Source organism: Gadus chalcogrammus, chromosome 21 (assembly GCF_026213295.1).
Source record: "Gadus chalcogrammus isolate NIFS_2021 chromosome 21, NIFS_Gcha_1.0, whole genome shotgun sequence".
In the NCBI taxonomy this organism is placed as follows: domain Eukaryota; kingdom Metazoa; phylum Chordata; class Actinopteri; order Gadiformes; family Gadidae; genus Gadus; species Gadus chalcogrammus.
In genome coordinates this window covers 19,031,746-19,054,213 of record NC_079432.1, presented here as the reverse complement: position 1 = coordinate 19,054,213, position 22,468 = coordinate 19,031,746, and the positions used below count along the sequence as shown (strand labels likewise).

The following is a 22,468-nucleotide window of genomic DNA, read 5'->3' as shown; positions in this document are numbered from 1 at the left end:
TACTCACAAGTGTGTGAATTGACCTGCATATGAAGCGCATATCCAGCGTCGGTAGCTCAAGGAATGCTATATTATTTTGCATACGCAAAATAATATAACATTCGTAATTTAAAGAGAAAGGTGAAGCTCTACTCTTGTTAAAAAAAAAAAAATTTGCAGCACCGCTGCTAGGAGCATATAGGGGAAACACTGGATGGTTCGTGCTTGGACTTTGTGTCTATTTAGTTACCATGCAACAAATAGGTGGAATAAACTCCCTGAGGATTTAAGACCTGCCCCCACTCTGACCTCTTTTAAAACGGGATTGAAGACTCATTGCACTTTCAATTTCTAACTTTGCCTTTATTTCCTCTTACTTTTTTATTTTATAACTTAATTTTATTGTGCACTTTCTACAATGCATTTTCTTTACTTTGCCTTTGTTTCCTTATCATTTTATTATTTTATTTCATGACAATGTTCCTACGTGAAGCACTTTGAGTCTGCCTCGTGTATGAAAAGTGCTACATAATAAATTTGGCTTGCCTTGCCTATGAACATCCTTACTGTACCGACCGCAATATATTATTCCTCTTTCTTCTGACAAATGTGCTTATTGTAAGTCGCTTTGGATAAAAGCGTTTGCTAAAGGCCCTGAATGTATCTGTAAATGTAAATGTGTCTAGAATAGAGCTCCATCTAGTCTTCCCACATTACTCTTTGGTTTTAACGTTCACCAAAGTGTTTCATATGTAGGCCTTTAGAGTGTGTTCCTATCTCACATGGTCTCCAGGGAGCAGGTAGAGGAACTGTGCCCAGGGATGGGGGTGGAGGCTTGGGTGGAGGCGGGGGTGGACACGGCGTTAGCCTGGAACAAGAGGAAAAGAAACAGTCCGGGCAGTAGTATGAAGATGGAATAGAAAGGAGCGTATTTCATACTTTTTACATGCTGTATATCATCAGAAATATTCAAACAGCATACTAGCAGGTACTATTAACTGCAGCATTACAAAAAAAAAAAAAAAACAGGGAATTTGTGAAGACAAGTTCAGATTAACGTTTGAAAATAAAATGAAGGTTCTGATACCGTAAACAATTGGCCATATTTAATTTGAACTACCCAGTATAGGTAGTCTATACACTTTATGTAAATAAACATACATGTAAGTAATACAAAATAATCTTCATGGTCGTTTTTTGAACTGGATTTAGGGCTTTGAATAAGTTCCCAGTCTTAACATTTGCCCTGACTTAGCTGGAAGTGTCTACTCAACGGCCCTAGCAGTAGGAGGGTGTAGCTGGGGAAACTCACTGAGGGTGTCCTGTTCTTTGATACTGGTATTGTGCTGGTGTTGCTGCATTGTGTGAATAAAAGCACCCTTGGTACCTCCTTCAAAGCAGCAGCTATGCAGCTGTGCAGGCCATAAGGCCGGAGAACTTGCAGGCCCTCGCAGGTGTTGTACATCTGCCCGCAGGCGAAGAGGAAGGCCCCGCAAACAGCAGGCGACATCTCCCATCGGCCCAGAGAAGGCAGGTCCTTGTCCAATAACCGCTGAGTGAACTGTACAATGACATGGCTAGCAGAGAGGCTGGGAGAGGGAGGCAGGCAGACAGACAGACAGACAGACAGACAGACAGACAGACAGACAGACAGACAGACAGACAGACAGACAGACAGACAGACAGACAGACAGACAGGCAGGCAGGCAGGCAGGCAGGCAGGCAGACACAGACAGACAGACAGACAGACAGACAGACAGACAGACAGACAGGCAGGCAGGCAGGCAGGCAGGCAGGCAGGCAGGCAGGCAGGCAGACACAGACAGACAGACAGACAGACAGACAGACAGACAGACAGACAGACAGACAGACAGACAGACAGACAGACAGACAGACAGGCCAAAAAGCAGAAAGATAGAAAGTCAGGCCGACAGACAGAAAGAACAAAGTGAAGAAATAAAGACAGGAAGACACATTTTAAATATCACTACACAATTTATTTTTATGTCATTTTTATGTATTTTTGCTGTTTTACCAGGAATGGAAGGTATGCAGAAAGGTAGTTGTAGTATTATCAAGTACACATAATACTATATATATATACACAACTTGAATAGGATACTTCATCCTGGTTTTGAGTCTCTTGCTTTGCATTATTAGATATTCCATTGATATGGTGTATCAATCTAAGACCCTATCACACACCTTGTTACTAAAGACCCTTCATAACACCTTGTTACTAAAGACCCTATCATATCACCTTGTTACTAAAGACCCTATCATATCACCTTGTTACTAAAGACCCTATCATATCACCTTGTTACTAAAGACCCTATCATATCACCTTGTTACTAAAGACCCTATCATATCACCTTGTTACTAAAGACCCTATCATATCACCTTGTTACTAAAGACCCTATCATATCACCTTGTTACTAAAGACCCTATCATATCACCTTGTTACTAAAGACCCTATCATATCACCTTGTTACTGAAACAACGGTTATGATTTGTTGTCAATTATTTGTCATTCCACCAAGACTGCCACACACACTAACCCTTTACTGCTGCTTAGGTCCAGACTCTTGTCATTCAGGAAGAGGGCGAGGCCTCTGTCGGTACTGGCGATGCGTGCCAACACATCTGCTATGTGAGTTAAGGTCCCAGCAGGAGACTTTAATTTGGCCTGAGAATCACAAAACATACCTTCACCATGGGAGCAGATCGGCCAGGGCTAATGAATGACAGTTTGGAAGGTGTGTCTGGATGTGTTTTTGTGTGTGTGTGTCTGTGTGATCACACCTGACTAGACACAAAAATGATCAAGCTCATAAGATTAGAGGTCACAATTTCTCAAGAAAGATTAATGGCTCACTGAGCTCTGTGAGTCAGGTGACCTCGCGGTGGACCTCAGCCCTCCCCTGCCCAACACTAAATGACCCATCTACTCCCATGTTGAGCCATGGCGGACACAGGTCAACCCAACCAACGCCTTTCATTTTGCGAACGCACTCACATCTGTGCTTGGATAATGAGATCTAAACAGTAATACAACAAGTTGGGCATTGCTAGGTGGGTAGACATTATGATGCTACTTCATGGGTTGTCATGTACTGTCATAGGCAATCAGAAGGACATTACCGCTAGGTTGCTGGTAGGTTATTGCGGGCATTCGCCACACAAAAATAACTTGTTCCACAAAAACAGAATTCTGAATGTAATCTCAGAAGTCTGATTTAACGTCAGAACTCTTTTTATTGTGACTTTAAAGCCAGAAATCTGAGATTAAAGTCTGAACTCCAAAAATAATCACACATATGTATTTTTTTTAGTTCTGAGTAAAAGAGTTAAAATCAGAATTCTGAGATTAAAGTCAGATTTCTGACTCTAATCTCAGAATTCTGACTCTAATCTCAGAATTCTGAGATTAAAGTCAGAAATAAATCCCATGCGGCCCTACTCCTCTTTCGTAAATAACTGTGCTGTGGTATTCTGTACTACTCGCATCCACTATTCCACATGCTTGCTACACACCCTTTCAGAGCATGTGTGTGTGCGCACGCGGGCGCGTGCGTGCGTGTGTGTGTGTGCTACCTGCTCCCCGTTGAGTAGGCGTATGAGGGGTGCCAGCAGCGTCTCTATCACAGGGCTCTGGTAGATGCACTCGGCGGCGCTCTCTGTCTGCTCACACAGCATCCACAGCAACTCCGTCACCAGGCTCCTGGGGGCCAGGGACACTGGACAACACAGCAGGTTAGGGGCTCCTGGGGGCCAGGGACACTGGACAACACAGCAGGTTAGGGGCTCCTGGGGGCCAGGGACACTGGACTACACAGCAGGTTAGGGGCTCCTGGGGGCCAGGGACACTGGACTACACAGCAGGTTAGTAGCTCCTGGGGGCCAGGGACACTGGACGACACAGCAGGTTAGGCGCTCCAGATCACTCCTTGCTATTTAAAAAAAAAGCTATTACTTTAGTAGAAAACAATAGAAGGGAATGGAAGGACTGATTGACTTATCTACTTATTGGAAGTGCTGAATGCTAAATGCCCTGAATGTAAATGTAAATGTAGGAAGTCAAAGTTGTGACTGCTTACATATTTTTAAGATCCTAATGAGAACCTGTTTAAATATAATGTCAATATGGACCAGAAAAAAAAGGTATATTCAACAGGAATAACCGAAGCAGCACATTAATGTGGAAACGTGTTAGTTGTCACGTAAGTGTACCAGAGTTATGTTAAAAGAAATACACACAGACACACCCAGCCACCTCCTCTTGGGTTCACCCTTGGGGTGCTGTGACGCGGACCAAGAAACTTCTCCCACTTGCACAACAATATGACACATGATTATTGTGGAAGGTCAAGATTAATTAACACTTTACGGTACATTGCATCACATGACTCAAGCAAGAAGTGGGACACTATGGATCACTGGGATGGGCTGAGCCTTGATTCCAAGGGAATGACGTCAGGCAATAAAGCAAAGGCTGGCCGCCAAGGGGAGGAGGTAAAGTCTGAAGGAGAACAGGGTCCACGTGTTCTCTGCCTGGGCCTCCAGATAACACTACAGTACCTTCACTGTCCTTTAGGGGAATACGCTAGGAGCACCTGTACAGGGGTGATCAAGATACCAGAGCATGGGGAGATCAAGATACCAGAGCATGGGTTGATCAAGATATCAGAACAGGGGTGATCAAGATACCAGAACAGGGTTGCTCAAGGTGCCAAAGCATAGGGTGATTCTGGTATAAGGGTTTTGAGTGAGTGAGTGAGTGAGTGAGTGAGTGAGTGAGTGAGTGAGTGAGTGAGTGAGTGAGTGAGTGAGTGAGTGAGTGAGTGAGTGAGTGAGTGAGTGAGTGAGTGAGTGAGTGAGTGAGTGAGTGAGTGAGTGAGTGAGTAGGTGGGTGAGTGAGTGAGTGAGTGTGGGAATTTGTCTGGTTGTGTGAGTATCTCTTGGCCCACCTGTGTGCGAGGGGTCCGTGTGGGGGGGCTGGGGGTGCTGGTACATGATGTTGATCAGTGTGACCACCAGGTCCGTCAGACTGTAGAGATCTGCAGGACCCCAGCGAGGACAATAAGAGCCCAGATTAGTACGTTTACCAAGTGTGGGACTGAGCGCAGCCTGAAAAGAACAGTCTGTTTGGTCCGAGGGCAAGGCAGGGGAAACAACTGTACCATGCTTTGTCACAGCCCAAGTTATCAGCCCTTGCACTACACAGTCGCCGCAGACCGAGGAGATAACATGGGAATGGTCAGGGTATAGTGGATATGGAGGAGGAAAAAGGAGAAAATAATAGTGGCGGGATGGACTGTGGGAGAACAGAGAACAAAGCAATCTACCGAACCTCGGGAATACACATGAGGCGCACTTCATTAACATGATTAGTGGACATACAATCTGAATGAGATAAAAAGGTGAAATAACAGGGCAATATAGAGGCATGCCGAAAGATCTTTTTGAACATAATGTTAAACTGGTTTTTTTTGTCAGGATTAAACATTTTACCGTGTGTTGGGACAACAAAAAGGTTGTGAAATATTTTGTTTCACAAACACATTTTTTTTCACATATTTTCCTGTTTAAGTGATCTTAGTGCAGGAGCATCGCAAAACTAGAAACTGGGAAAGGAAAATTTAAATTCTGAGACAAAGTGTTCTGAAGGCTGAACAAAAACATTAAATGTACTTGACTGTAAGAAAAGCCACTAACATGGTGTATCATTTTATTGACTGGGATTGTCTTTTCGAATAACTCGAGGCCCAATCTATCGTGTACATTAAGATGAATCATCATGTTATATTGGGCCATAATTCATTCTAAAATTCTCCCTCCATTGCATAACCACAGTGACTGAGTCATGAGGGCTCGGACATTAGGGTTTACAAAGAAGCCAAAATGACAAGGGACATGAGAAGGAAGGAAAGGTGTGTCTATGTAATTTGTAGGCGTGTTGACGTCTGTTTTTGCGCCATGTAGATAAAAGTTATTGCTGATGTGGTCAGTAGATTTTGTGCTTAGGCAGATCATAACACATTACCTTTGTGTTTCCTTATTTTGATAGGGAAGAGCTTTCTGCCATTGGTGTAAATCAGGACTTTTCCCAGAACACAGAGTGAATGGACAAAGAAGGCATATTCCAGCTCACTCCTGGTGTAGATGCTCCACTGAGAAGAGCCTGCAGCAGACCAGAGATAGGGAAAGCACCGTGAAACATTGCAGCGCAACAGCATCAGCATCCTTCCCATAATAATATCTATAGGCTGTACTTACACATACAGTGGCCAGAATGGGGATGGGGATCATTAATATTTATTGATATCGATACCATTTTCGATACTCCTTAAAGATCTGAGTCTTTATTGATACCACTAACGATACTTTTCTATGAATTGGTGGAAATACGACGCGTTTTTAGTGATGAGGAAAATATTTAGGAACAAAATAATTGTATTTTAAAATTAAATATGTAATTATTAAAACATATTGACAATAGTAGTTATAATTATATATACTAAAATGATTAGAGCACTATACAACTGTGTTAGTAATACAGAAACATGAGCAATACAGTATTCCTCATGTTTCTCACCAAAAACTAAATTGACCGTTTCTCTACGTTACATTTGATTGCATCATGATAACCTAACAGTCGTTTTACTGAGCCAACCTATACGCATCATAACGCAGCAAATCTGAAACTTTATTTACTTTTTAAGACAACTAGCTTGTATGCTGCCGATTACAACACCGATTTCACAATTGGATTACTATTTTTAACTGACGGGACTAGTGACAATGTCTGTGTGTGCGATTACCGCTCGTACTTTGAGTGGATGATTAAGAGTCAGACGGACCCGTCTGTGGTGGGTGGGGGTATATTAACATGTGACTGCATACAAATGTGTCCTCCACAGACATGGTGACTAATGTATGATAGTAAGCATTATTGGCCCTTAAGTTCACTAATATTCAGAAAAAACACTGCCTCAAAAGGCTATTGCTTAAGCTACACCAGTAGATGCATATACTTTTCCCTGAAAAAGCATAATTATATATATTTATGTGGCATTCAGTCCAATGCTTAATAAATATCTGTGGCATTCAGTAGGCCAATGCTATGGTAAAGTGTGTAAAGTATGACCAACAGTTTCTCTCTGTTCAATATATATAACTTTATCAATCCCCTGTAGGACAAATTTGATAATGTTTGTCCATCTAAAACAATAATGTTAAAAAAAAATAATACAAAACATGACGGTAACTAAGTAAGTCAAACCGTTCATTCTGAAGGCTCTACTTAACCACTCCCCCTACTAACTTCCACCAATGCAAAGCGAACAGTACTGAGTAGAGGAGGGCGTAGTCTAACTAGAATGTGAACGACCCAGAGAAAAGCAACGCTAATTCCATGTGAACATGTTTGAGGCTTTACCAAAATCCCGGACGATTTTGAAATGCCACTACACAAATTTTTAAAAGTGTCCGAAAAGAGTGCATGTCCGGTAAGGGTCTGGAGGACGTCTGGTTACCCTACGTACGGAAAACCCATTCGATTCCTACCTGTTCCACACGGCCCAAATTGGTGGGCGCTATCCTGGTAATTTCTCTGCATGAGAAATACGAAGTGTGGCGTGTGAGCGTGTGCATGGGTTGAATTGCATGTGTCTCACGCCGAATGTGTGAGACTTTAGAGCCCTGAAAATGATTTTCGCCCTTTTCGCCCGTTCAGCCAGCCTCGCGAGCAAAGTTAACTGCCAGACTTAATTTGTTTTACTTGTAATACCTGTTTGCTTACAATTCCATTCAAAAACATTGGTGGACACGCTGCAGTGATTAGATTGAATTGATTTGAATGCTGTGAGGCGACTCGAGGGACACAATACTACGGTAAAGAACCTACGGGACAAAGAAAATAATAAAAGAACGACGGGACACGATAGTGGTATCGATAAGCTCAAACGTTAATGATTTTCGGGTTTGGAAAAAAGTGGAACCGGGTCCTTGATAGAACCGGGTTTCGATCCCCATCCCTAGTGAGCACTGGGCCGCTGGGGGGGCTCTTACTGGATACAGTGAGCGCTGGGGGGGCTCCTACTGGATACAGTGACTACTGGGAGGCCGCTGGGGGGCTCTTACTGGATACAGTGAGCACTGGGCCGCTCTTACCGGATACAGTGAGCACTGGGGGGCCGCTGGGGGGGCTCTTACTGGATACAGTGAGCACTGGGGGAGCTCCTACTGGATACAGTGAGCACTGGGCCGCTGGGGGAGCTCCTACTGGATACAGTGAGCACTGGGGGAGCTCCTACTGGATACAGTGAGCACTGGGGGAGCTCCTACTGGATACAGTGAGCACTGGGGGGGCTCCTACTGGATACAGTGAGCACTGGGGGGGCTCTTACTGGATACAGTGAGCACTGGGCTGCTGGTTCCTACTGGATACAGTGACTACTGGGGGGCCGCTGGGGGGCTCTTACTGGATACAGTGAGCACTGGGGGGGCTCTTACTGGATACAGTGAGCACTGGGGGGGCTCTTACTGGATACAGTGAGCACTGGGCCGCTGGGGGGGCTCTTACTGGTCTGTGGCTCCGCAGAGGAGCCGCTGGTCTGGGGGGATCTGTGCTCACAGTCTGAGAGGTGTTGCAGACACTGCTGGACGGCTGCAACAATCTGAAAGACACAACATCATATAGCAGAGCCACAAGCCATGATGGCCAAAGGCCCGCCAGTAAAGACACAACATCATATAGCAGAGCCACAAGCCATGATGGCCAAAGGCCCAGCAGTAATGAGCAGAGAGGATGTTATGGAGGTACATTTCACTCTAAAGTATTGGAAGAGTTGTCAGAATTCTGTTACTGAATAAAGGTATTTGTAGTTGCGCTTAAGATTTGTCAAAAAATACACAAACAATCTGAAAATTGCACTATACTCAACAATTTTGTGATCATTTCATTTTTATTTGAATTAATCTATTATGTCACTTATATAACTATTAATAACTTAAAGCATGACTCTGAATAACCTGCACTCATAGGTATGAACTAGGGATGGGCAAAATTATTCTTTTCCGGGAACTAGTTCTTTCAGTTCAGTTCACTATAACGATTCGTTTATTTGATTCGTTCGTTTTGATTCGTTCGTTACGTCAGATTACATCTTAAAAAAAAATAAAAATAAAAAAACTTTTTTTTTTATAATTGGTCGTGGGACCGGATAGGACCGTCAAGACCGCAGTCCGCCGTTTGGAGATGCCTACTATATAGTATGTTGAACGTCCCCAATATTTATACCACTTGCTTACTCTCTATATTTCATTCATGGTTTTACATTTATAATTTATTTTACTTTACATTTAATTCTTCATTGTTCAGGCATACAGAACTTGCATGGTCATAAATAAAAAATACGAACTGCAGTTTAATTTCTTTGTTTGTTTTAAATTGACGTAGAATGGAGCAAAGACTCTGGGATTGGGAAATGCGTTTATCCAATAAACAGATGGAGGTCAAGTCTATTTTCGAAAAAATGTAGGGGGATATATGAGTCCGAATGGTAATGACCCAAGATACGTCAGAGAGAGAAAGCGTGCATATTCGACAGTACCGCCTTGTCATTGGTTTACCCAGGTGCCATTCCAACACCATTGCTGAATCTTTGAGGAAGTCGTAGACTCAATCAATATAAGTCGCGGGGAGACGGAGCTCTGTTCGTTTGTATATTTTATTTACGTGACCAGATGTTTGGTTGATGTTAAAAAAAAAGAATCAAAGAACCAGTTCTCTTGTTTTGGGGAACCAGTTCTTGTCGTTCACGTTCGGGATTCGTTCGTTGTAACGAATCAGTCGCGACCGACACATCCCTAGTATGAACAGAATGTAGTGTATATTCATTCTACATTCTTCAGCTTCTTTCATCTGTTCCCCAGCTTCCTCCTTCGCTTTTGAAGAAGCCCGAATATATATATATATTAGGGGTGTAACGAATCGATACACGTATTTGTACAGAACCGTCATGGTACAGGCACTTCTGGGTGGTTACAGAGGTGTACCGCGCTGCGTAAATGTGGCGTACATAGCGTTAATATGGCGAATGTAAAGGCTTGTTTTGCGATGTGGAATTCAAAAACTTGAAGACGGAGTTCCCCCCGGACCGTTTAGCCAAAGTATACTACTCCGACTCCGTAATCCCGACTCTGTGATTACAGAGACCCCTTAGCAGCTCTCCGTCGGGATGTCGGATATGCAATGCAATTCGCTGTCCGATCTATCTTATAAGGTGGTCTTAAGGTGCAAAGTCAAGCCAGAGATAGTGATCTGTCGTTTGCGACCGAATCAGTTCGAATGAACGAATCTTTAACACGAACGAACCAAACTGATTCTTCTCTCTCATTCATCTAGCCCAGACCCACAAGTCACTGACTCGCTGTTCGTTCACTGACTGTGAGTGGTGAAGAGGGAAGAGGCTTAGTGAGCGACCGTACGATAATACTATTCAATATCAGTGACATGATAAATGCATGTTCTCTTTGTACTTTCAACTGCCCTGCCGTCTCCATTGCGTCAACCAATAGGTCCATGCCATCGACGGATAGTTAAAAATATTGGATGCACACGTAAGCTACGGAGAGGGTCTCCGACAGGCTCTCCGGCTACGGAGAGGGCTCTCCGTGTCTACGTACAGCACTTTAACATGCACAAGCATTTGAAAAGGCACCATCCAGGTGTTACTATCACCACAGCTGTGCAAACCAAGCTTACGACACTATTTCGACCCCTGTCTGGGTATTCTGAAATGCAAATGCCATAACCAAGTTTATTGGTGTTTTCATTGCTGCTGATCTCTTTTTTTTTTTATTTCCCCCTTAACTATGAACCATACCGTACCGTACCGTACCGTGACTTAAAAACCGAGGTACGTACCGAACCGTGACTTGTGTGTACCCTTATACCCCTAATATATATATATATTAGGTCATAGATAAAAACCGAGGTACGTGCCGAACCGTGACCTGTGTGTACCGTTACACCCCTAATATATATATATATAATAGGGGTGTAAACGGTACACACAAGTCACGGTTCGGTACGTACCTCGGTTTTGAAGTCACGGTACCGTACCGTACCGGTATATATATATATATATATATATATATATATATATATATAAAGCGTATGTAGTTCCCTTTTCTTTTATTGCTTGTTCTGCTTTGTTTACCAACTCATTAATTTATCATCTTTAATGTCTTTTTTCTTTTTATGTCTTTTTTTGACAGTTGGTTAGCCAGCTAGAATCAGCACTGTGGCCGTTTCACTCACACCAATGATCCCCCATCATAGCTATGCTCTCACTAACATATAGGGAACAGTGCTGTTGGCGAAGTTGCTTGGACCGCTAAGCACCTGGGACCCAGAACCTTGATGTGGTGCCACGGTTTGAAGCTCTTCAAATTGCAATTTGACAATGATCTGAGATTGCGACGGAAGAGAGATGCTAACAGATTGTGCAAACCATGGATTTGGTTCAAACCTGTAACCTATGTGTGTGTGTGCATATCAAGGGGGACTCTCATAAACTGCTCCTTCATATTCACCCAAACAGCATTTACTGTTAACATATTTTGAATCTGGAACCAATTTAAATTAAACAAAGGGTTTAAGAATGAAGATTTCTCTCACCTGTATACAGGGTCATAGATAACCATTTAATATTGATGAAGTATTTTACGCACCAGACTCTTGTATTTCCTCTCCAGGAGTCTGAAGATGACAGCTCTGCTGTAGTAACTATGCTGCAGAAAAGGAATTGGGGAAATGTTTTGACCGGAGACAGCAGTAGCATGGACTTCATTGGTAAGACATAAGCATACAGACCATCCACTTATTGAACCAGGTTGCTTTGATGTCCAGCAGGGCTAGCAAGTAAACAGGTTCAAGTGCTTTCTCGGTCCCTGGCGAGGCCAAGCCCAGGTCAGGGTGCACCGACAGCAGGGAGAAGGTGCTCTCTATGACTTCTTCCATGTACCTAAAAGGATGGGGAAATAACAACATGTGATACAAAGCACAGCTAATCAATCTTAATAAGCAGAAAGAGGATCACACCGCATACTTCTCCGGGTGGCGAATCCAGAAGGACGGCATCTCCTTCTGGAAGTCATTTATCAGCCTCATCTAAAAAATAGATACGAAGCAGAGGAACATGTATTGATTAACTCAGTCCTATTCCTCATTTATATTCAATTAGTTAATAGTAGGGATACTAAATTCTGAATGACTACCGACTCTGTAGCCTCTGTGGCTAGTATCAGCTTACAAACATTGATGCTGACAGCTGAATTATAGGTAGTGTATCAGCAATAGAATAAGTATTATATTACAACATAGTATAGGCATTTATTGTATTAGCAAACTGTTTATATTATCAGATCTAGACTATTGACTATTGGCTGAGTGGGATTTTGCAACTTGTCCAAGTAATGTCCAAACTGTGAATGCTCTACCTGTTTAAGAAGGCGGCTGATGTCAGGCCTGGTGACATCAATCCCATCTGAGCCAATGGGAAGGCTGAGCTTGTGAGACAGGAAGTATCCCTCCAGACTCTTGGCTACACATAGATACAGACGTAACATTCTCTTGATCATTACATTGTATTAGATCCGTCCAGCCGTATGGGGCAGTAAAGGTCTCTCCACCTCATCGTCACATCAGTTGCCCAGAGCCGTGTCGACTGGATGCAAAGAAAAAACGTTGACGGTGTACATTTCCATGAACACTGGATACGTAGCATTTCAACGTAAAAAATAGCGTGTTATACCTACAGTATCCACGCGTGCCGCTGTGGAGGCGGGTTTCGGGGTTTGGGTTTCACGGCTTTCGGGGCAAATTGTGGACACGATTGTTTGGGGGGGGGGGGGGGGGGGGGTAGACTGTTGTTGACCTGGGGGGGGGGGGGGGGGGGGGGGGTAGAACGTTTGTTGACCGGGGGGGGGGGGGGGACGACACGTTTGTTGAGGGGGGGGGGGGGGAGGGGGAACGTGTTGGGGGGGGGGGGGGAGACACGTTTATAGGGGGGGGCACGCTCGACAACGAGAGTTGGTTTTTATTGAACGCTCGACAACGAGAGTTGGTTTTTATTGTTTTTTTTATTGGTTTTTAACAATGAACACATGAACAATGTTAATAGAACAACACACAACCACATAACATCCCGAACCCATTAACCCCACTTAATCCTAACAACAAAACAAGTTAACAAAAGCCCCTTTTGTCAACTGACAACCCCAATTCCCAGAATCCCCCGCGGCTTCCGGAACAACGGCGTAGCCTATATTAATCTTTATTATCTGAATGGGAAATGCAATATTTTAGGAGAGATACACCATTAAACGCGTTTCTAATGAAATTTCTAGCGAGAAATGTACATTTTCCTTACATAATCTTCAGTCAGTGAATGTGTATGATCTTTATTATCTGAATGGGAAATGCAATATTTTAGGACCGATTCACCGTTAAACGTGTTTCTAATAACATTTCTAGCGAGAAATATACTTTATACTTGCATAATCTTGTTAGGAATAGGGACGCTGCTTTCGCTAAACTAGCAGCTCACGTGCTTCCTGCGTTTGTGTTATTAAACTGTTACTTTATGTAACTTTTAATGATATCATTTTGTTAGAAACACGTATATCTGAGAGCCAACCCAGTCGCCAAAAGCATACGTTGACAGTGTACGTTTCGTGAACACTGGATTACGTCGCATTTCAACATAAAATAGCGTGTTATACACACACGCACGCACACACACACAAGCACACACACGCACGCACAGACACACACAGACACAGACAATGAACACACGAACATTGTTCGTGCGTTCATTGTTGTCGACACCGTCACCGAGAGTGACGTGACCAACGTTTCGTGCAGCTGTTCCGTGTTGAAGTCTCGTTCAATAAAAACCAACTCTCGTTGTCGAGCGTGTCAATAAAAAACCAACTCTCGTTGTCGAGCGTGCCCCCCCCCCCCTACAAACGTGTCTCCCCCCCCCCCTCAACAAACGTGTCCCCCCCCCCCCCCTACAATCGTGTCGTCGTCGTCCCCCTCACAAACTACCCCCCCCCCCCCCCCCCCCCCGGTCAACAACAGTCTACCTCCCCCCCCCCCCCTAAACAATCGTGTCCACAATTTGCCGCGAAAGCCGTGAAACCCAAACCCCGAAACCCGCCTACCACAGCGGCACGCGTGGATACTGTAGGTATAACACGCTATTTTTTATGTTGAAATGCTACGTATCCAGTGTTCATGGAAACGTACACCGTCAACGTTTTTTCTTGGCGACTGGGTTGCTGGATGTTATACACTTCACACTACACTTCACTGTAAACTAGTAACAATCAATATTCAAAGAATTATGTCATGATTTATGAATGACAGCTTTCATTTGGAGTGTGTCAGGTTTGAATGATGATCAAGGCAGACTGGGCGTCATATGACGGAAGACTCATGAAGCACTCTACCTTCCATCAAGCCTTCAGACGCAACTCTGATGGAGTAAGACAGCATATAATGGCTACAGCAAAGGAAAGAGTTTTAACGTGTGTACCTAAGCTGCTGTAGATCTCTCGGGTCAAATTGAATGGTGATGAAGAGGAGGTCTTTGCAAAGAACTTGAGTACTTTATCCTGCAAAGAGTGGAAGAGGAACAAATTAAGCACCCCACAGACATAACCATGGCATACGAACCGGGACAAATCAAGCACCCCACAGACATAACCATGACATACGAACCGGGACAAATTAAACACCCCGAAGACATAACCAAGACATATGAACGGGGAAAAATTAAACACCCCACAAACATAACCATGACACACAAAAGGGGGGAAATAAAGACTCCAAAGTAGAACTCAAAACTACATTTGAACAACTATTTGAATCTTCGATAGAACGACTTTTGGATGACTGTTTTTTATTGTCTAATCGTATCAGGAAAATTGTCAGTGTCTAACAGCAGGGCATCCATTTAGAAGATGGGGCTGAGAGAGGGATGCAACAGCTGGGCCTCCAGATGGAAAAGCCTACAAGTTAAACATGATTTTTTTGATGGGTTGGCAGTTGGACTCGGTCTTTGTGCAATTTTCTGTGTTATGAGCTTTTCAACAAAGGTCCAGATGTTTTGGTTCATAACCCCTTTGTGTCATGGCAGCCGCACTATACATCCATTTTCTTTCAAAGTAGAGCACATTCTAGACTGGTAGTCTAGAAGAAAACGCAATATCAGGAAAAAAACATATACAATTTGGCTCCATTTTTATACCATTTAAGACTAAACTACTAAAAAGTATTATTTAAACTTTGCCAAAATCAGTCATACCACTCTGATTCTCAAAATGATTATCTCGGTACTCCATTGCCTTTTAAAAGTTTGTCTAAATTTAAAATAAAACAATATAAATCAAGTATGATTTAAAACAATAATAGCGAAATAGCTTTTCAATTTCCTAAGCCAATGGTGTCGACTTATATCTGGCCCCCTTCCAAAACCTTTTGTCCATAAAGTAAAACACTTTAAAAAAGATTCAGAGATTATATTGTTTAAAATCCTAATTATCATTATTTTGTTAAATTATATCTATTTGTTCTATTAAATTGTGACAACAAAATGATGTGGGAGGAGGCAATATATTATAATAATAATTTGCTTTTGTTGTTTTTATATATGGAATTCTTCAAAGGTTATTGAGAATATTGTTTAAAATCCTATTTATTTAATTATGTAGATTTTCATTTAATTGTGACTTATTTTCTTGACAAAAAAAGTTTGAACAAGGAGGCTTTGTTTACTTTGTCTTTTTTGAACATTTCAAAAGTAATTGCGTAATTATTGATATCTATTTCCATTCAATTATGACTAATTTCATGGACAAAGCAAAGGTTGTGGAAGTAGGACAGACATTGTCACAATAATGCACGTGCATTATTTTGTTATTGTTTCAAACATTTTTAATATCTAATAAATATCAAATCATAATAATACATTTTGTCCAAATCATACTTTTGGACAGAGACAACTTTCGCTCAGCTCCCTAATAAGCTCTTTCATGCTTGCGTGCAATATAGAACGATGAATATTAAATGAATATCAAATATGCAACCAACTTTACCTCTGTACGGAGCTGTCCATTTCCACAAATACCGGCCACTGTTTGGTTTCATAGTATTATATTAATTACGTTATATACAATTAGGCTATAATATAGTATATAAGGCTAACAACATCCCATATCTTCTGTCAAATTGACTGCAGTTGACAAGAAAGGATGCGCACATTGTTGTTACATGGTAAAGAGTTACTTTATTTGTAGAGATGGGTGGTCATTTAGTGGAGTCGCTGCCTCGCCTCTAGACAGCGTTGGAAACCCATCATTGATAATTTCCAGTGTTTAAACCACACAAGAGGCAAAACAGTGAGGCGTCATTTAGCTGCATCAATTTAAAAAATAAATTGTATATGATTCGATGCTCTGTCCAAGATCGGTCTGGCCTGACCAATCAAATTTGACTATGTGAAATCGAAGTCGAGGACACCCCTACCCCATGGACAAAACGATGCATACGAAAACGGACAGAGTAAAGACGCAGACCTAACGATGAAGACAGACAGAGTAAAGACTCAGACCTAACGGTGAAGAGGGACAGAGTAAAGACTCAGACCTAATGATGAAGACAGACAGAATAAAGACTCAGACCTAACGATGAAGGGGACAGAGTAGAGACGCAGACCTAACGGTGAAGACAGACAGAGTAAAGACTCAGACCTAACGGTGAAGAGGGACAGAGTAAAGACGCAGACCTAACGATGAAGACAGACAGAGTAAAGACTCAGACCTAACGGTGAAGACAGACAGAGTAAAGACTCAGACCTAACGATGAAGAGGGACAGAGTAAAGACTCCGACCTGACGGTGAAGAGGGACAGAGTAAAGACTCAGACCTAACGTGAACAGGGACAGAGTAAAGACACAGACCTAACGGTAAAGAGGGACAGAGTAAAGACTCAGACCTAACGGTAAAGAGGGACAGAGTAAAGACTTAGACCTAACGGTGAAGAGGGACAGAGTAAAGTCTCAGACCCAACGGTGAAGAGGGACAGAGTAAAGACTCAGACCTAACGGTGAAGAGGGACAGAGTAAAGACTCAGACCTAACGGTGAAGAGGGAGAGAGTAAATACTCCCGAGACATAGGGACACACGACACAGATGTGGAGAAAATGACATCAGGGAATCTAGATAGTAAGTTAGGACAAAGGACCTTCTCATCAATAGTTACATTTAATATATTTTCAGACCCTTGACCATGGTAACCCTATTCAAACAATACTGTCACTGATTAAAACCAACACTGTTTCCAAAGTTGAATCTGGGACCTTCCCAGGGCTGTGGCCCTAACCTAGTGCTAAAGATCCTCCCAGCATGACGATGTTTGGGACCCCGAGCACCCCCCCAGGACAGCTCATGAGTGATATCAGAGCAGCACCATTATCTTTCGCATACCCTTTACAATTTCTTCACTGATCTGAGCAATCACCATTTGTCCTGATTGCGGCCCTCAAGATCCCCCACTTTAAGCAGTGTTTTCCTGTGTGTATTCCTGCTACAAGGCACAAGACACGTGTTCGGTCACGTGCAAGAACCTGTCATGTTGCGGGGCTGCCCGCATGGTATTCTGTCTTTCCACCTGTTTTTCATACGTAGTAAACACGTGTTCAGAATACGTCCTGTCATTTATACGTATTCAACACATGCTAAATATACATTCTGTCTTTCATATGTATTAAACACATGCTAAACATGCGTTCGGTCTTTCATACATATTAAACACGTGTTAAACATACGTTCTGCCTCCCCACATGTCTTTCATCAAACTAAACACAGCTCAGTGCATCGGTGCCTAGATATGAAATTAGTTTCTTGGTCACCATCCCTGATGTATTATACCAGATTACTCTTTTGAATACTACTATTCTGGGTGCGTCCAGTTCAGTATGTAGTACAAGTACAAAATAATAGTCAGCATACGGTTTAAATATGAAATAGAATCAAATGAAATATTAAAGTGATCAAAATGAAGTAAAACATATGAAATACATGATACACAGTGGAAGAAGGCAGGGTCATGTGAATGACCCAGGAAAGCCCTGCGTCCCTCCCCGCGGTTTGGGCCATGTGTTGGTGGGAACAGAGAGGACATGTGGCCAACCAGCAGACCAAACAAGCTCCACAGGGACGACACTCACACTGAGGTCAGGGTCGCGGTCGTCCAGCACAGCAGACAGGCTGGTGCGCAGGCTGTTCCAGGTCTCACAGCTCAGCACGTCAGAGGGAGGGGCACAGCACAGCTTCTGGAGGGCTTCCCAACGCACCTGACATTCATGACAATAACAAGGCAGTTAGTCTGGGCTGGTGGTTCCCCACCCACAATGCATTGCACTGTGTCCCCGCATGAAGCACCCAGTACATCAGAAGATTTTGCAAAGTAAAGCAATACAACAATACACCGCTATCAAATTTTAGTTTTTACCTCTTTTGGTTGGCTGGAGTCCAGTTGTTCAGCCAAGGCTTGAAGCTGCTCTTGTTTAATGAATGCATAACTCTGACAAGGAAATAAATAAATTAAGTCGAGAGTATTTGGTTGTCGAAAAACTAGCTAGTAAAAAATGGGAAGTCAGTACAATACAAAAAATTGTCCCTTTTTTTTTTTTTTACTGTCCCACTTTCCTGAATAGATAACTACATGAAGACCAGCATTGTTCAAGTGTGTTATCAAGCAAGTCATAAGCTCAAACAATTGCATGTGGATCATGAATTGACCTTCATTTGGCCATAAATCAATGAATGTATCCAGGCAAAGTACAGGGTGTGACAGATCAGGGTCAGGTGGTGCTACGTATCAAGAAAGAAATGCAACCATTGTTAACACTAAATACTTGATTATATTCATAATGGTTATTGTTAAAGTGAAAAGAGTTTCCTTCATTCAGTCCGACTACGATGTACCCTGCAGGAGAGGCAGAGGTGGCCATGGAAAACAAGCAGGGGACATTTTGTTGTCTGACCCAAGGAGTAAAAAAGTGGTACTCCTCAAGAGTACGCTCTACCTACACTTAATGATATAGTCTCTTGTTTGGAGTGACTTTATCATAAGTGACTTTGAATACGAATACCAAACTGAGGTTGGACATTCAGAATAGGATGCGTGTGATGCAAACACATTTCAGGAGTCACCTTAAAAGGTGCAGGTGAGATTCCAGAATTGTAAGGAAATGAGCTGAAAAGTGCACAGCGAAGCAAGAATTTGAAAATACACAACCCAAAAAATGTCCACTCCCTCTCTGATTCTTCCCTCCCTATGTTTCTCCGCCATTGAGTGATTGGAAGGAAAGATGGATCCACGGAACTGATCCGTGAAGAGATGCGCAGGGCAGTCTCATTTGAAGTGGTCTCATCCAGAGGCAGGTGCAGTCCACCAGAACAGATTTTCTCAGAGCAGTTAATTCTACTAAACTAATAGCTGATGGATGGCTAGGCCAGTTTGTATACCCTACAACACTATAGAAAGAGCTCTTGAATCATACCTACAGCCCCTTCACTAGGATTATGAACTAGTAAGGGGTCGGCTTAGCTCAGGAGGTAGAGCAGGTTGACTTGTAACCGGAAGATTACAGGTCAAGAGTGTCCCTGAGCAAGACGCCACACCTGAATGCTCCTGACGAGCTGGCTGTCGTCCTGCCCTGCGTGGTTGACCCGTCGCATAGGATAAAAGTGTCTGCTAAATGCCCTTAATGTAAATATAAATCCCCTTAATGGGATTCATTCAGCTCATTCAAACAAAGTGCCTGTAAGCACCACAGGTGTTACGGCTTCCTTTACTTACATGGTTGAAGGAAGAGTCGCTGTCTGAACAGTTGTCATTGAAACGGCCCTCAGATGCTCCAGGGAGGTTGTCCCTGTACGTTTCCTCTTTCCTCAGTTGGTCCTCTTCAAACTTATTGATGAGCGACTCCACCACCAGACTCATGGTGTTCTTCAGAGTCTGCATCATCTGCTTGTATCTGGTAACAAGGAAATGGACATGTTATTGTGTAGTATAGGCTTGTTAGGGGTGTAGAATGGGCTAAGTAGGGGTGTACAACAAACAATTTACGTCATTTGGACGACGCTTTACATTCTTCCACACAGCACATGAAGGCAACACAAACAAACATGGAGGAGAGTGAACGTGACAATTCTGAATAGGAAAAGGACTCCCACGACCAGCCAAGACAAAGTGAGCTCGTACCTAAAAGAGGGGCTACGAAATACGCCTTTCCATGTGGTCATTTATCTAAACTATTTATTCATTGAATTTACAGAAAATGTGCTATATCGTGATATATATCGTTATAGGGATATGAATGACCTATATCGGGATATGATATTTTGGTCATATCGCCCAGCCCTAGGTGTACAATGTGACAATTAGGGGTGTACAATGTGACAATTAGGGGTGTACAACGTGCTAAGTAGGGGTGTACTGGGGGCGCCCCAGTAGCGCACTGGGTAGAGCGCGTACCCTTAAGGCTTCGACCAGATAGCAGCGACCCAGGTTTGATTCCTGCCCTGGTCCTTGGCTGCATGTCCTCCCCTCCACCTCCCATACCTTCCTAACTATCTCACTCTACAATAAACCGTAGGGGTGTACTATATGCTAAGTAGCGGTTAGGCACGTTCCCTGTGCAAAATGTTGTAGATTGTGTTAAAAAGGGATGTACAATGTTATTGTGTAAATACATGCGTATTAGGTGGTTACAAATGCATTGGTGCATTGTGATGTTTAGGGGGGAAAGGAAAGCCTCTGCTTCTGGGTCCGGAATTAATTACAAATAAATCACAATACATTTTTGAATATATCTAAGCAGCATTATTTATATTTTACTTAAAAAAGGTCTATCCATTGGGCACATTTGTATTTCAGAGTTATTTAAATAAACCCATACACATTGTAGCAGTGTCAGAAAAACAAATGTTTCTTCACTGAATGAACTTGCTTCCATGTGAAGATACTAGTTTCATAACCAACCACTTAATTCAATATTCAAAGTCATCTCTGAGCCGGGTTCCTCACTCTGTGGAGTCCCTGGTCCGTCTGGTGACAGCGTGGATGTCGTGAGCGGAGGCTCCAGCGTCTCCTCCGGCCCCGAGCTCCGTCTCTGCCTCCACCAGCGCCCCCAGGGACCGGTCCACATGCTGCCGCAGGTACCTGACCAGCTCATAGCTAGAGCGAGGAGCATAGTCCGCCAGTAATCATTGATATACAGACGGGGAGACCAGAAGACCATCATAGATTCAATATTTTTAAGGCAGCACATTTTCGGAAATGACAATTTGGTTGGAACGTTTGGCTGAGATTCTTTAAAATAAATAATAGTGAGTTAAATATATTTACCGCAATATATGATTTTCAGGAAGAAAATTGTTTTTTAGGAGTAAAAAAATGGTATGGTTATATGGCTTATAGTCGTTGTGTTTACTTTACTGACTTGTGAAACTTTTTGTCGGTCTCCTCCAGGTGAAGAAGGATCTCTTCAGCACATTCAATGGACGGAGCGCCAGATATCCTGTCCTTTGTGCTCTTCAGGAGCTGACGGAGCAGATACTGCAGCTCTGCCTCGTCCTCGCTGGAGAACTGGGACATGGTCGGGTCCTGGGCCTGGGAGGAGAGGGACAGGTGAGACACGGTGGGTATACTGGTCCTGGGCCTAGGAGGAGAGGGGCAGGTGAGACACGATGGGTATACTGGTCCTGAGATGGAAAGAGTGACAAGTGGGGGTTATGGGTACCAGACAGGGTTAGGGGTACCAGAGGGGGTTATGGGTACCAGAGGGGGTTAGGTTACGGGGTTATGGGCCTGTCCCCTGCGTCTGAGTGCTTTATATCTAAAAGGAGGTGATCAATATCAAGGTTTAGCTAAGGTGATGTCACCATGGTTACCTTTCGAGGAGGTGATCAATATCAAGGTTTAGCTATGGTGATGTCACCATGGTTACCTTTAGAGGAGGACGTGATGGATCAGAAGGTTTAGCAAGGGTGACGTCATGATGGATGCCTTATCGAAAACCCCTTTCTGCTAGGGTGCAGTGTTGCCAGATTGTGCCAGTTTTCCCGCCCTATCTGTCAACCCTGGCTGCAGAGCGCTCCAGCCAGGGATAACCCCTTTCTGCTGACCTGGCGGCACGTGGAGACGACGTCACATCCACGTCACTACGATATCGTCACCGTACCTGTTCTTATGATGACGTAATCTGTGTCCTTAAGATAGAGATCCTTCACGGTGGAGAGACATTGTCGTCCGTCTCGTTTCGTATTGACGGATCCGTCTCCATGGAAACACAGCCTACTCTGGTCTGCCGCGCTGCATTGTGGGGTGTACAGTTCCCGCGTTGGA

At 43.3% G+C, this 22,468-nt stretch overlaps 1 protein-coding gene across 1 annotated transcript in view; it reads right to left on the bottom strand.

The window, feature by feature from the left end:
* The window catches only part of tbc1d32 (TBC1 domain family, member 32), a 73,266-nt gene that overhangs the window by 50,239 nt on the left and 559 nt on the right, over positions 1-22,468 (bottom strand). Inside the window, exons 2-19 of the mRNA XM_056580908.1 lie at positions 22,305-22,435; positions 21,564-21,733; positions 21,149-21,298; positions 19,919-20,096; positions 18,566-18,637; positions 18,282-18,407; positions 14,589-14,667; positions 12,487-12,590; positions 12,096-12,157; positions 11,861-12,011; positions 11,719-11,778; positions 8,564-8,657; positions 6,023-6,160; positions 4,947-5,036; positions 3,574-3,716; positions 2,538-2,665; positions 1,367-1,568; positions 762-847 (exon numbers count right to left, since the gene is read on the bottom strand). Of these exons, the coding sequence (XP_056436883.1) occupies positions 762-847; positions 1,367-1,568; positions 2,538-2,665; positions 3,574-3,716; positions 4,947-5,036; positions 6,023-6,160; positions 8,564-8,657; positions 11,719-11,778; positions 11,861-12,011; positions 12,096-12,157; positions 12,487-12,590; positions 14,589-14,667; positions 18,282-18,407; positions 18,566-18,637; positions 19,919-20,096; positions 21,149-21,298; positions 21,564-21,718 (2,018 nt within the window). The 5' untranslated portion in view covers positions 21,719-21,733; positions 22,305-22,435. The remainder of the gene's footprint in view (positions 1-761; positions 848-1,366; positions 1,569-2,537; positions 2,666-3,573; positions 3,717-4,946; positions 5,037-6,022; positions 6,161-8,563; positions 8,658-11,718; positions 11,779-11,860; positions 12,012-12,095; positions 12,158-12,486; positions 12,591-14,588; positions 14,668-18,281; positions 18,408-18,565; positions 18,638-19,918; positions 20,097-21,148; positions 21,299-21,563; positions 21,734-22,304; positions 22,436-22,468) is intronic.